Raw genomic sequence first — 15232 nt, forward strand, 5'->3', positions numbered from 1 at the left:
TGAGTGAGAAGGGAAAATTAATGGGTTTGTGAAAGAAGGAGGTGTTTTTCTTCCTTTCTACAAATGCTGATTTTGTATATTATTTTATACAATTTTACATTTTGAAAACTCATAAAAAAAGAAATGCACCAAAACAAAAGAGAAAACTTGTGGTATCCTGACATGCAGATAATTTAGGTGTTATTTTCTCAAGTCTGGGCAAATACTTGTCGTTTATCGTCCCCTCTCCTACTTTCCATGACAAAGGTGAATGGAATTTTGTTTATAGGGCTTAAAATAGTCACAAATGACTAAAAACATCTGCAGCACCGTGTTTCCCATTAAAGCTGTGGAAGGCTTTTATTGGGACTACTGTGTTACAAAGAAAGAATCCCTATAAAAATGCTGTGACCGATTTCAGCGGTCTACTGATTTCTCCAACAGTTTCTGTGGAAAAAAAAGATTTTTTTGAACACCAGACAGACATCGCAAAACCAAAACTATCTGCATGACCACATAAAACTGGAGGTAAATTTAGGGAAATTTGAATGAATGGACCCCTTTAAATGAAGCCCAAAATCCTCCATATATTCAACTGTAAGTGCCGAGAAGACGTCTGTGACAAAATGAAAGATATAAATAAATACATATAATTAACCTTTTAGAAACTGGATGAAAGAAAATTGGTCATTTCTTTTGAAAACTTCAGGGAAAGGCAATGAGCAACTTGGCAAGAAATGTCCAGCAATGTGCAAAAAATAAAAATAAAAAGGTAATAAGTGAAGAAAAAAAGAATTGTAAATCAGATGTGGGGAGGTTATTAGATATCAAAAAAGGAGAAAATCCAGAAAACGTTATTTGCAATACTTAAAATAATTATATTACAATTATTTTTTAAATATAAAATTTTGTTTTTATTTTATTAATTTTTTAGCCCTTTTTAAAGATCATTTTCCTATTTATTTTTATTTTTCATTTAGTTTTTTGTTTGTTTAAAAGGATACATTTTTTTTTGCTAATTTTAGGGACATTTCTTGATAAGTTGCTCATTGCCTTCTGCCCATGCTTTCACATGTTTTCGAAAGAAACCAGCCTATTTTGCTCAGATTTCAAAGGGTTAAATGAACTTTTATTTCTATAAATACACCATTAGGTTCCCCTAAACCTTAGTCACATCTGATGAGACACCCTGTGTGTGTGTGTGTGTGTGTGTGTGTGTGTGTGTGTGTGTGTGTGTGTGTGTGTGTGTGTGTGGGAGAGGAGGCTGAGGTAAAAGGGGCTTGGTCTGCTGTGTGGGATCATTGCACACAGGGAGGAGAGAGGGAGGGAGCACAGGAGGGAAGAAAAGGGAGCAGAGGAGACAGACGACAGGAGACAGACGACAGGAGACGAAAGGCTGAGACACGCTCAAAACCCCTCAAGAAAAATGCCCAATTTTGCAGGCAACTGGAAAATGAAAAGCAGCGAGAATTTCGAGGAGCTGCTAAAAGCCCTGGGTGAGGAAAATTACTGACTTTTTCCCCAATGTATTAAATATAATTTATTAAGAGGATTTCTTAAAATTACAGTGACTGAAGAAGAAAAATGTATTTTTAAAGCACTGAAATACAAAAAAAATAGACTGTAATTAAGGTTTATTTTGAAATGCATGCAGAGTCGACTGATATCAAGTGAATAGTTTTTGGTTTTTTAATGTAAAAAACTGCAAAAAGGCATAAAATGCATTACAATGGAGGCACCAATCAGAGAAAATGCATATACAATAGAGGCATCATGTGGTTACAGGCAAATATGATTAAATTTACACCCAAAAAAAGCTAAAATTAAAGCTTTTCCATCAATCAAATGTCTGTAATTTGGGCTTTTTTACAGCACAGAAGTAGCTTCAGTTTTAATTGTTTTTAATATGCAAAAATTGCTCACAGGAGACCAATGTGACACTGCTTGTTTCGAAGTGGAACTGGTTTTAATTACAGTATGAGACGAGAAACTGGCTGCGTTTGAGTGATGGGACGGGAAACAGACTGCAGCGCTCTCTCGTCTGATTGTTTGCACTGTAACTGTGTGACAGAGAGGGTTAATAGCTTTTCCACTCATTGGGAGGACAGAATCTATCATGATCTACAGGAGAAGCTAAACAAAGCAGCATTCCTCCCCCTCATCACCTTGTCACTGCACCCTCCATATTTGCAGCATCTGCTGATAACAATCTCAGTTGCAGCTGCTGGAGAATCTTTCATTTAAAATATATGAAAACCAATACTGTAAAATCTGTTTTCACTGTAGATAACTCTACCTGGATGCATTCCTCTGGCAAAAAAAGCTGAGTTTGATGTCTGACAAAGGCTGGGTTTTTTTTTTGGCGCCAGAGGCAGACAGAAAATGTGAAGTGACACACCTCAGTGTCAGATGATTAAATATGGGGAAAGTAGGTTGCATACTTTGTGGTTATAGGTTAGGGAAAAGCTGTTTTGTACTGTAAGTACTTGATAGCTTTGAAGGTCCAGTGTGTAAGATTTAGGGGGATTTAGTGACATCTAGTGGTGAGGACTGCAGATTGTGACCAACTGAAATGTCTCCTGGTTCGAATTCCTCCAGTGTTCATTGTTGAGTGAGTTTTTTACTGGGAGCCAAATTATCTGCTGAGGTCAAAACACTGAACAGAGCACTTTCATGTAAAATAAAATGTAATAAAAAGTGTTTTTTTCAATGCTCTGGATGTGGAGGGTCTGCTGAAAAATGGCTCTTAGGTAGGTAACATTTGCCATGTGATGCTAACAGTTAGCCCTGTCACTGTGTGTCAAATCCTCACAAAGTGCACCAGGCTTTGAAGTTAAATTTCATAGTGGCCAAAAGTGGAATTTATTCGTCGAGTGGTGCCATGATGCCCAAAAAGACTTTTTCCCATTGACTTACATCGTGAAAGAGACATCTGTAAATCAGTAGGTACATTTTTTTGAGCATCAAAACCCTGAAAAATGATTTGTTTCACTATAGGGATTTGATCCATTTCGTCCAAAAATGTTTTGAAAGTCAAGAAGAGCTGCAAGACGAAATAATTTCATCCCCAATTCAAGTTAGTGGAGTGTTAAACTGGAAGTTAGCTGCTTGGTTATCAATAGTCTGTAGTGTGCATCTACGGGCCCCATAATGCAGAAATAACACAATTTGGCTTCATGCACCACTGAGCAACTTTCATAGAAATAAATAGCGTCCTGCCTCGAATGTTGTATTGAGGTCTCTTAATATATCCATGTTGTGAGCGGCCAGTGGACTATCAGTGCCCTTGTGGAGCTCACACTCCTGCAGCAGTCTGTGGTGTGGTGTATTTGATGGAGTGTATTTGATGGAGTATGTCTGCACTACACAACGATCCATTTACATTATGGGTATCGAATTAAGTACTCTTTTGGTAAAGGTCCTAATATTGGTATGTATGGGCTGAATAGTTTTTCCCTATCTTTCTTTTAAAAAAAAATGTCTAAATCTACTAATGTCTTGCAATTTGCAGGACATTTTTGCTAAGTTGCTCATTGCCTTTTCCCCTGTGTTTTCGAAAGAAATTAAACAAATTTGCTCAGAGTTCAAAAATTTAAATACTTGTGAAAGCCGTCTGATCGCAGCACAAGAAAACTGATGTCAATCCAGGTATCAAAGGGTTAAAATCTGAAAAAAACACAATTTATACCATATCGCGATACAATATCCAGTATCTAAGATGATATATATATATATATATAATATTGTGATATAATATCTTTCTATTGCCCAGCCCTATGGTAATTTTTTAAAGGATACTCAGCCCTATTTTGTACATCGGGTCGTTATACTTGACAGACTCATCAACCTTGCTTCATGTTCAGGTGTGAACAAGATGCTGAGAAAGGTAGCTGTGGCGGCTGCTTCGAAGCCCCAAGTGGAGATAAAGCAGACTGGCGAGCAATTCTACATCAAGACCTCTACCACAGTCCGCACCACGGAAATCAACTTCCAAATCGGAGAGGAGTTCAATGAGGAGACTGTAGATGGCAGAAAGTGTAAGGTAATCTCATCAAACATAGATGACAGACTGTAAAAATGCACTAAATAAACTGTAATTCTTCCCTTGAAGACAGACGACAAAAGAGATAAACACTCGGTTCCCATCGACCTCTCGTCTATCACTTTGCTTTACTGCCGACGTCCTGTTGGCCAGGTGAAACTCAAGGAGATAAACGCAGAAAACCTCAATAAAGTGCTGCTTCTCCACAGAGCCTGGCCACTTGGGAGACAGAAAACAAGATTTACTGCAAACAGACTCTTCTGAGCGGGAACGGCCCAAAGACCTTCTGGACCCGAGAACTCAGCGGGGACGAAATCATACTGGTGAGCAGTTTTTTAAAGTTTACTTTAAGCAGAAATACGGTGAGAAAGCAGAAAAAAATGTGCCGCATGCAGCCTAAACTCACATCAATCTTTTGTACAAAGTGCTTTTATGGGTCCGTGTGTGTCTCCCCAGAATAATTTTGTTTGTCTGCCTAAAAAAAAAAAAGGTAAAAAGTTCTCTTCTATGAAGTTTTGGCTCCCAAACGCTATCGTCCCATCAGTCCGAAGCATGTTTGCACAATGACTCCCTTTATATCGTCTAAAGTCTCTCAGCAGATCAATGAACAGATGTTCTGCAAAGTGGGATGAGGTGTCACATTTGGAGGTCGCACTCTTTAACCACATGAGCCATTTCCTGTCTCTACATCTTTTTTTTTTTGACAGTAAGAAACAAGTGAGTGACTCTAGAGCAAATTCAAAAATTCTTTTAAAAACATTCAAAGAAGGGCTATGAGCAACTTAACAAGAAATGGCAATAAATATTACAATAAAATTGCCTGAAAATAAGCACAAAAGAAAGAAAAGTAAAATAAAATAAAAATATAAGAAAAAATAAAGAAAAAACCAAACAAGAAATAACCCCCCAAAATAGCAAGAAATTAAGATGTACAAAAATTGCCTGTGAATAAGCACAAAAAGAAAGAAAAGTCAAAAATAATAAAATAAAAAATAAAGAAAAAAACAAAACAAGAAATGACACCCCAAAATAGCAATAAATTAAGAGTTACAATAAAACTGCACGAAAATAAGCACAAAAAGAAAGAAAAATAAAAGAAAATAAAAAATAAAGAAAAAAACAAGAAAATGACATGAAGAAAGTGCTAAAAATGTGTTGTTGTTTTTTTTTCATTTTTCAGTCACATAATTTAAAATATATGATTAAGAGAATATTAAATAAAGTTTTCTGGACACCTTCTCCTGTTTTTGATAACATCTAATAATCTCTTCTAGCTAATTGGACTTAAGGGGGAGTCCACATTGAAATTTTCCTCTGGGAACTCAGAAATGAATACATCCTAGTGCAAATGAAAAGCACCAATAGTTTAGCATGTGCTGATGTGAAGGGGTTAATACCTGCACGGTAAATACTGGTTCATTCATGTGATGTCAGAGGGTCATAGTCTCCGAGTTGGGAAGTCGTTCTTCCGACTTTGTTGTGTTGATGTGCTAAGAGCGTTTAAACCAGAAGCTGATGGCTGTTTCCAGTTTATATATATTTTTTTTATATATATATATATATATATATATATATATATATATATATATATATATATATATATATATATATATATATATATATTTTGTATGTTTTATATATTAGATTTTTTTAGACTTGATCTAGGTCACTATAAATGGACAGCAGTTAACATTAATACCATATTACACCTTACATGTGATCAAAAATTGATATTTAATACATCAATAAACAAAAAGGTTTCTCACCGTGAACCAAACATTGACTTTTCCCGCCATGTTTATGCATTTATGACGTCAATTCTGCAACTCACGTTATAACGTAACGTTATCAGTGTTAGTATAATCGCCTGGCATGTTTAATAGTTAAAATTTTGTTTGCTTGCTACAGCTAACAGAGCCATATACTAAAATGTGCAACTACTAAAAGTAAGTCAGAGCTACTAGGAACAAAATATCATATTTTTTACCGTCAGTTGTCGAAACTTTACGTGCTTTCCGCCATTTCTGCTGCTCTGAAACGTCACGCAAATGACAACTCAGCAACTCGGGTATCATCGACATTTTCCAATTTCCCACTCGTAATTACGACTTTGGAGGGCCGTTCGTGTGCTCGCAACTCGTAAATATGGTAAACAGAATTTTTCGAAGTAGCACGTGAACATATGAAGCTACAACCAGCAGTTAGCTTAGCTTAGCATAAAGCCTATGAGCAGAGGAAACGGCGAGCATGGCTCCGTCCAAAGGCAACGAAACCCACCGACCAGCAGCAGTGATTTTTCAAGCAGATGTGAATATTTTCTGGTTTTCTTAATCCCCTATGGTAGTTAACTAAATATCCTTAGCTTTTGGATTGTTGAACAACAGATTGTTGGATTGTTGTTTTCAAAAGACATTTAAAGACATCAGTTTGAAATTTTGGGACATTTTTACCATTACCTCACCAAAAAAATACTTTATTAATCAAGAAACACATGAATAAAAACGAGACTTAATTAAGGAGAAATATTTAAAGCACTAAAAAACGGGAGCGCTCATTAAAATCAGGAAACGAGGACGCAACCAAGTTGAGGTGGAATAAAACCTATAAATAGAAAAATAATAAATAAATAAATAAAATAAACAAATTGATAGATAAAATGATAATAGTAATAATAAAAGATAAATACGTAAAATGCTCGAACTGTTAATGAAAGGTAAAGCTAAATAATAAATAAGTAGTAAAAACAGACTAAAATGTATAAAGAAATAGTCAATAGATAAAGTGCAATTAAAAAACAAACTAAAAAAGGTTTTGTGCAAGCAGGAAAGATGTATATCTTCACATTTTCCACACAGACACTAAAGTGTTATTGATCATCTCAGAAAGCAAATTAAGCTAATTTCTCGATTAGAAGAAGCTCAAACTAGAATAAGACAGATGGTCGAGCGAGGCCGCAACTATGTGATGACAGCAGATGTGGAAATGTGAAACGATACGGTCAATATTTTTTCCAAAAATACTACGTAGTTGCTTGGAAATGTCCTGAACTCCCGAGGCCATTTAGAGACATCATTCATTTCTTGTATTTCCTTTGTTCGCCAAATTTGGGTGTGGATAAACACGCCTGCATCTGTGAGGCCGCACAATCTCATGATGCACTGTGTTTTTTATGGGGCGCAGATTGTAGAGTTGTTCACTCTGAAAGTAACAGCAGCATTTCTCAGCATTTAGCTCTAAAACATAATTAAAAAGAGGTCTGAATTTGCACTTTTTAAATCACATTTAGACTTTTAAAATATATACATTAAAAGATAATGTCAGTGTCAAATAAAAGTGTCTAATATTAATCTAAATGTTAATTGTTAAACAGAGATGCTTATTGTTAAATCTAAATGTTAAATATTATATCTAAATGTTAAGCATTTAATCTAAATGTTAAATGTTATATTTCAATGTTATATGTTCAATAAATATGTTAAATGTTATATCAAAATTATATATTTTCAACAAATGTGTTAAACATTATATCTCTGTTATATAGATAAATAGCTAGATATACTTTATTGATCTCAAAACTGAGAAATTATAATTTCAATAAATATGTTAAATATTATATCTAAATGTTATATGTTAAATAAATAGGTTAAATGTTATAGCTAAGCGTTACATGTTCAATAAACGTTAAATGTTATATCTAAATGTTAAATGTTATTTCTAAACATGTCTATACATTTATTTGACAGTGACATTATGTTTAATATATATTTTTTAACGAAAGACAAAAATCTGATAAAGTTTGCAAATACTGCTCCCCAAAAAATGTGTTTAAAAAAGTGACTTTGAATAATTCACACCTCTTTTTAATTACGTTTTAAAGGCGAATGTGGAGAATTTTTTGCTGTTACTTACACAACTTTAAAATCCGAGCCCTGTAGTTTTGGGGCTTTTTTTTGTTCCCGTCGAGGACAAATAAAGAGATAAAGATAATAACAGAGAGGTTTTCTGAAATGTGAACCAGAAGTCAGACAAAGCTACTTTTTTTAATGCACAAAAGGCTGGAAGTGAGTGAGTCGTTTGTTGCTTTCAGGGGCTCCGCAGGGAAACTTAATGCACTCCTTTGAATTCTAGATTAACATTTCACTGCCATACGTTTGTTATTAGACTACACATCGTGACCTTGCATTTATCAGAAACACTCCCAGCATTTCCCGGCAATTCCAGATCACTGAGACAAAGCCGTTTCTTTTTTTCTGTCAACATCTGGGCCTTTTCGGATTTATGGGCCAGATGGACAACAAAGCAGAGTCCAGTTTGGCTGTGATGTGGATTACTTTACTGACTGTGACTCACCTCTGCAGAGCGGCAATCAGAGAGAGGGCCGCAATTTGGACTCTGTGTAGGTTTTCAAACTGGGAACTTTGACCAAATCTGTTTTTATTCACGATGAGGGTGTGGACGTCTGTGCGTCCGTGCCGGAGCGATAGGCTGTAATCTGATCGGTATGTGGAGTTGAATCATTGGAATTTTATTTTCAAAGAAAAGATCACAGGAGAGGTCAGACATATTCCCCGCTGCTCTATCACTTCAACAAAAAGTCCCCTCATTTTACACCTCAATTAAATGCATCGTTTAGATTTTGAAATCTGAGTGGTGTTGAGGCGGAGATATTTTGCTGTGAAGCAAAACAGACCAAAATATTTTAGTCGTGATCTGGAGGATGACGTCAGTAGATGTCCACATACCTCAGTAATCTATGTGATAAATATATAAGTGTCTAGTTTTAAAGTTTCTATAGCTTGTTAACCCTTTGAAACCAGGACTAACATCACTTGTCTTGTTTTGCTTCCAGATGCCTTTTAATTTTAACCTTTGACCTCTGAGCAAATTGGTGCAATTTCTTTTAAAAACACGGAGAAAAGGCAGTGAGACACTTGGCTAGAATTGTTCCACAAAGTGCAAGAAATTAGTAGATTTAGAAAATAGTTTTTAAAAAACTGAGGAAAAACTTCTGGGGAAAAATTAAAAAAGCTAAGGAAAACTATTTTTATAAATGTAACGTTGCATTTTAAAAATTTGATAGAAAAAAAATACAGAATTAATCTAAATATTTAAGGACTTTTCACATGTCATTTGCTGCTTTACTAATTCTTTTTTTTTTTACTTAAAAAATAATTTTGAGTTAATTTAATTTTTTTAAACAAATTTCATGCTAATGTTTAGGTCATCTCTTCTTTCATTGGTTTCTCTTGGTGTTTTTGAAATAAAGCCACTTTGCTCAGGTTAACAAAAGTTTCAAGCGGCAACTTCTGAGGCTGAACAATGAAACCAACGCTGATGATAAAAGCTGCAGTTTCTTCAATGGCCACTTGAGGGTTGCTCCAAAACAGAGTAAACCCTTTAAATGTTACCAGTTACAAGAAAATGATCTGAAATTTAACAAAAAAAACCCAAATGTTAAAATGATTTAAATAAAAAAAAAAAACACAAAATTTTTTTATCAATAATAATAATAATAATATAATAATAATAATAATAATAATAATAATAATAATATAGTTTTCTGGACATTTTCAGTTTATTATTTATAATTTTTAATAATTTCTCTCTGAACGCAGCACAAGGAAACTGACGTCATTCCAGTTAGTTACAAGAAAATTGCCTGAAATTTAACAAAAAAGAAAAAAAGGTGATTATTATGATAAAAAATAAAAAACATGTGAATATATAGATTAAACTGTTAATAATAATTATTGTTATAAATATACTGATCTGGACTTTTTCATTAATAACTTCTAATCATTACTCTCTCTCTCTCTCAAAACCAATTTTCTGGTAATTTTCTTATCACCTTTTCCTAATTTCTTGCAATTTGCGAAGTTGCCATTGTCTTTTTCCTCATGTTTTTTTTTAAGAAATTAGGTTAATTTACTCAGGTTTAAAGCATTTAAATGCATGTGAACGGCTCCTGAATGCAGCACAGGGAAACCGATGACATTCCAGGTTTCAAAGGGTTAATCCCCATAGACCTCCATGTTAAAATGCCAAACTTCACTGCAGGAATAAACATGTTTGCAGCGTGGTGGCACACATCTACATCGAATAAAGACCAGATAGAACAATACGCTTCATTATCTATTAGAGTCACACACAGCTGATCCTGCCACCTATCTGCAAGTACAACAACGTGCACCGCAAATGTTAGAAAGTCATTCAACTGAATGTGTATTTAACGAGGCTCCATTGCCTTTGAAACGTTGAACTCAATTCATTTTTACTGATAAACATAATTGTTTATTTTAATGACCAAGTTGAGTTTCGCTGAGTTTCTACTGGAGACGTAAAACACGAGCGCCTTCTGCTCCGCGTTCTCCGAGGACTGTGATCGATCCCTCAGCACAAACACTAAGAAAAGCACATAAAGTGGAATAAAAGCAGCGTGCAGCAGATGAGGAGAGGAGGCTCTCAGGGTGAGATGGATGGATGGATGTGGGGCTTAATGAAGACAACATGTGGTGACTCACTGTGATCTCACAGGGTGGACTTTAAAGACCGTTTGGAGAAGGCTGCAATAAAAAGAAGACGATAAACGCTTGAGAATAAAAACTCCTCTTCTGCTTTACCATGCGAGGAGCCTCATATACTTCCTTCACATTTTAAACCAATAGATATTGATTTTTTAAAGATTAATTTAGTCCTGTATGGCTACTTTCTGTGTGTGTGTGTGTGTCCTTTAATTGGTCTCATTGATCATGCTGTTGGAAAATGCCAATGGACCCTGGTGTTACCTCCGGTAATGTCTCCCTCGGCATCGCGCCACGTGCCAGATGGAGTCGCCTCGGCTCCATTTTTCACCACGCCCCCCCTCCCCTCGTCCCGCCGCGCTGCACACCCCTGGGACTCCCATAAATCTTTGCTCTCGGACACTTCCACCCCCTAACCCGGAGCGTCCGGTGTTTCAGTTTTTGTCTCTTTCTCTGAACAGCAGCTGTGTCAAATTATCGTTATATTAGCGGTTTAGGCAATTAGTGCGAGAAATGTTTTTTTAAAAAAGAGAATATGACAAATTTAGAATATTGTTTGAAGAAATAAAATTCTGACGTGTTAACCCTCTAAAATCCTAAAAGAGGTTTGACACACAGCGTCCAATTACACTGAGACTGCAGACGTTTTTAAAGTGGCTACAACCAGAGACGGCTCTACACATTTTGGTGTCCTGGGCAAGATTGGAAATTGGAAACACACCGGCGGAGAATGAGAGCGGAGCGGACACGGGCGGGGACAGCGGCAGGGACATAGGTGGGGAATAAGAGCGGAGCGGACACCAGCGGGGGACACTGACAGGGGACACAGACGCAGAATAAGAGCGGAGCGGACACTGATGGAGAATGAGAGTGGAGCGGACATTCGGAGACACCGGTGGAGACACCGATGGAGAATGAGAGCAGGCGGACACCAGCGACAAACATGGACAAACAATGAGAGCGGACGGCGGCGCGTCCTTCACTCTGAGCGTTACTCTTCTGACGGCGCGTGCGTGAAGCGCGCAGCCGCAGCAGAAAGAAACATCAGAAATAAGAAAATAAAAATAAAGAACAATTTAAATTTGACTTGTTGTTTTTGTTTCCTTGTCTATTTGAGTTTGACTTTTAAGCAGATAACGAGTAAACAAATGTCGTTTTTTTCTCAATATTTGCTTAATACATAAAAACAAATAAACAAAATTCTCACTAGTTTTTTTGTTTATTAGTTTTCGAGATGAATTGAATAATGAATGAACGGATGATACACAACAGCTATCAGCCTCGTTTAAAAGCTCGTAGCTTTAAAACCTTTTGTAGCTTCTATGTTCCCACTTTCCAAACTCAAAAGCACAAAACAAAAACAACAAACTCGGAAACTATGACCTCCGGACATCACATGAATGCAGGATTACATGGATTCATTAGTGATAAAAACAGAAAAAAATATTTTTCTATAATAATATATCATTGAGAGGAACATAAAAGTGTACAAAGAGAGCATTTATTTTTGATAATTTAATGGGATAGTTGTGATTTTTTAAAGTGAGGTTGTATGAGGTCCAGACACAAACCAAACAGCGTACTGCTGTGGACGAGGCAGCAGCAGAGCAGATTTTTACAGTTTAAGTGTACACTATACTGAGAGTATTTTTACCGCTTTTTTACCACCACCTTTTACTCACATCTGTTCACGGACATCTGTACATCGATAGTGTCACTTAAAAAACACGACCCCGAGCAGTCAGTACTGTTACTGAGGGTTATTATTCAGCCAGAGCAGCAACCTTTACTATCAAAAGAGTCATTTTTGATATTTAAATGAAGGTTACACAACCCATTAAATCAAAATTGGCCTATCAATATTATCACTGGGTCTATATGAGCATTCATTAATATGTTTTACCACTATTTATTCTTTTTTGGTACATGAATTTTGCAGTGTTGGTGGTAAAAATGAACAGATCTGTCCATGCACGATTAAATTCTCCATTTTCCTCTGAGACTTCTCCTGTCTTGGATTTGGGATCTGTAGCTAGCTGAGCGTTTGTGATTCAGGACCAGCCACCACTTTGAAATTTGGCAAAATTTAACAAAAGGCCGGAAATATGATGGGCATTTTAGGTGATGAAATGCTCGTTTTCACATTTCCTTATTCTGTGTACAGGCTACATGTGTTTGTAACTGGAGAATGAGAGTCATTTTAGGCCTAAAACAATGATAAAACTGATTAAAATTCTTTGAAAAATAAGCGTTATTCACTTCCATGTAATTGGATATCTGATATCAGCAGAGAGTGAGCTGCCAGACTGAAGGTGAGTGATGTGGGCTTACCTGTCGCAGAAACACCAATCAGCGCGCTCCCCGCAGTCTCCATTAAACACGCCGACAACGACGTGAAATTACATTTTAAAGGTAAAAAGGGAGAAAGTCCACAGTCCGTCTTCCTGGTGTCGTTTAGAAACTGCTCTGCTCACCTGCAACCACACACCTGCTCTGAATCACCTCCCTAAACCAGCAGCCTATCACAGGCTGCGCAGCTGTGTAAGCGCCGCCCACCGACAGCCAAACAGCCAATAGGAAGGACGGGCGGGAAAATGAAGCTTTTAAAATCCTCTCTTCACAGCCAGACACCATTGGCTGTCACATGTCACTATAATACATCCATGGTCTGTTTAAAGTGACACGACATACGATATAAACACAACCCTGCCTCCTTTCATTTCCATTCATTCATCCTCTCCCTGCATAAAAAAATTAATTCGTTTTTTTTTTAATTATTCAATTAAGCTTGAAAAATACAAGGTAGAAACAGTAACAGAAAGGGAAAAAAAACATGCAATGCCAGGGGTTAATAAAAAATAATTGACACAAAAACAAACTGAAAAAAGAGAAATAAGATTAATATATATATGATAAATAAAGATAAAGTATATATTAAAGTTAAATTAAGACATTTAATTTTAAGCACAGATTCATAGTCTTCACAGCTTTTATATTGTATGACCTATGATGTTCTGATAGGACTCAGATTCCTTTCTGCAGGAGTAAAAGGAGGGTTTCACTCTCTGCACCTTACATTTATGATGTGAGACAAATGCCAGGTTTTGTCATGATGCTACTGAAAGATGGAAAAAATGGGATATTTTCAATATACCACATGCAAAGTAATTTTTTTTTACATCATAGCCTGGGATATGTCAATGATTTGCATCAACACTGATTGTGAAAGTGCACTTTGTGGAAATATGTATTTTCTCCAGGTGGAAAAATGGTAAAAATGATCTATTCCCCAAAATAATAAAATGAAAATAGTTTTATGGTTGATGGCTGTAGGATCAAAAATGTCAGTTTGAATGGGTTTCAGTGGCGTATGTTTTGCACTTAACAGCATGAACATAACAATTTTGTTTCACAGTGTATTTTAGAGTTACTGTAGGAGCTGAGCTGGAAACTCCCATTTTAAACAAAAATACACAATCTTACCAAAATCCATGCTGTATACATGAACACGACGAAATGTATCAAAAAATGAAAAATGAAAAGCACGTAAAATATACCAAACAGTCTCTAAGGGTTTTAAACGTTTGCTGCATCTGGAGTTGATTTCTTTTATATTTTCTCTTAAAAGAAATATTAGAGAAAATATGAGAGAAATGTAAGAGAATGTTGTCTGATGTTTGCAGAACGAAAACGTGTTTTTAATTTTGATGACGATGCACTGAGTGTCAAAGAAAAACTTGATAACCTTTGAACTCTTGTTCAATCTCGTTTCAGACCTTCGGGGCCGATGATGTGGTGTGTACGAGGATCTACGTTCGAGCGTAGCAGAAGTCCACAAGTTCGAGTTTCCTCCACAAAATAGCGTCCCAGTGTCTGAACCGTCAGCGTGAGAAAAATCACATGAAAATGTGGACGTCTGAAATTATCTGTTTTGACATGTAACGTTTCACATCTTCATAAAATCACAGTTTCAGTCGGATATTTCTGCTTCACTCCCCCTTTTTGTATATAATTTTTCTAGCATTGGAAATTAAACAATCAAACTGTGAAGTCTTTTTTGTTGTATTGTTGAATTTATGCTTCAGATATTGGAACAGTTATAAAGACGAAAAAGTAGCAAAATGGAAGGAATATTTTACCCCCAAATTATATATTTTTTATCAGTTACTCACCATGTTTCCTTGAATTCATGAAGAAAACTGTTTTTCCACAGTGAAAAAAGGCGAACTTCCTTCATGAATTGAAATAAACAAAACAAAACATCGGCTTACAAACTCACGCATTATAGCTCAGGTCTCATTTATCAAGTCACCTTCTCAATATTTCCCCAAAATATTGTTTTGTGTGATCTGTCTGATTCCGGTTTTGTAACTGCAGTTTGTATAAAAAGGTTGTTTTGTCTTTTTTATGCAACCATTGAATGAAAAACTGGTATATTTTTCTTTATGAGGCCAAATTACATGAACTGTGTCCTTATTTATGTTCACTACTGATTCATAAAACTGCTAAAAGTGTCAGTTTTATTGCAACCTTTAGTCACGCAGATAACTTCCGTGTCATTCCTTGAACCTGCGCTGTTTTTGGGAAAACTCTGTTTTTTTGCTCCGCCATCTCAGTGTGAGCTAAACTAGATTTAACTATAAACATGGGATTTTTATAAAGAGGATTAAGGACTACAGAAACTGAACTG

At 36.0% G+C, this 15232-nt stretch overlaps 1 protein-coding gene and 1 long non-coding RNA gene across 2 annotated transcripts in view; one reads left to right on the plus strand and one right to left on the minus strand.

Moving 5' to 3' along the window:
• LOC148190343 (uncharacterized) overlaps positions 1 to 13813 on the minus strand; it is a 60815-nt gene extending 47002 nt beyond the window's left edge. Inside the window, exon 1 of the long non-coding RNA XR_015778652.1 lies at positions 12874 to 13813. This is a non-coding gene — a long non-coding RNA (uncharacterized LOC148190343). The remainder of the gene's footprint in view (positions 1 to 12873) is intronic.
• Positions 1303 to 14597, plus strand: LOC121944599 (cellular retinoic acid-binding protein 1). The gene is made up of 4 exons (XM_042488448.2): positions 1303 to 1475; positions 3843 to 4021; positions 4231 to 4344; positions 14317 to 14597. The coding sequence occupies exons 1-4, from the start codon at positions 1406 to 1408 to the stop codon at positions 14365 to 14367; spliced, it is 414 nt and encodes a 137-aa protein (XP_042344382.1). The 5' UTR covers positions 1303 to 1405; the 3' UTR covers positions 14368 to 14597.
• Positions 14598 to 15232: the final 635 nt, after the last annotated feature.

This window comes from Plectropomus leopardus, chromosome 1 (genome assembly GCF_026936395.1).
Source record: "Plectropomus leopardus strain MGB_pleo_1.0 chromosome 1, ASM2693639v1, whole genome shotgun sequence".
Classification (NCBI taxonomy): domain Eukaryota; kingdom Metazoa; phylum Chordata; class Actinopteri; order Perciformes; family Serranidae; genus Plectropomus; species Plectropomus leopardus.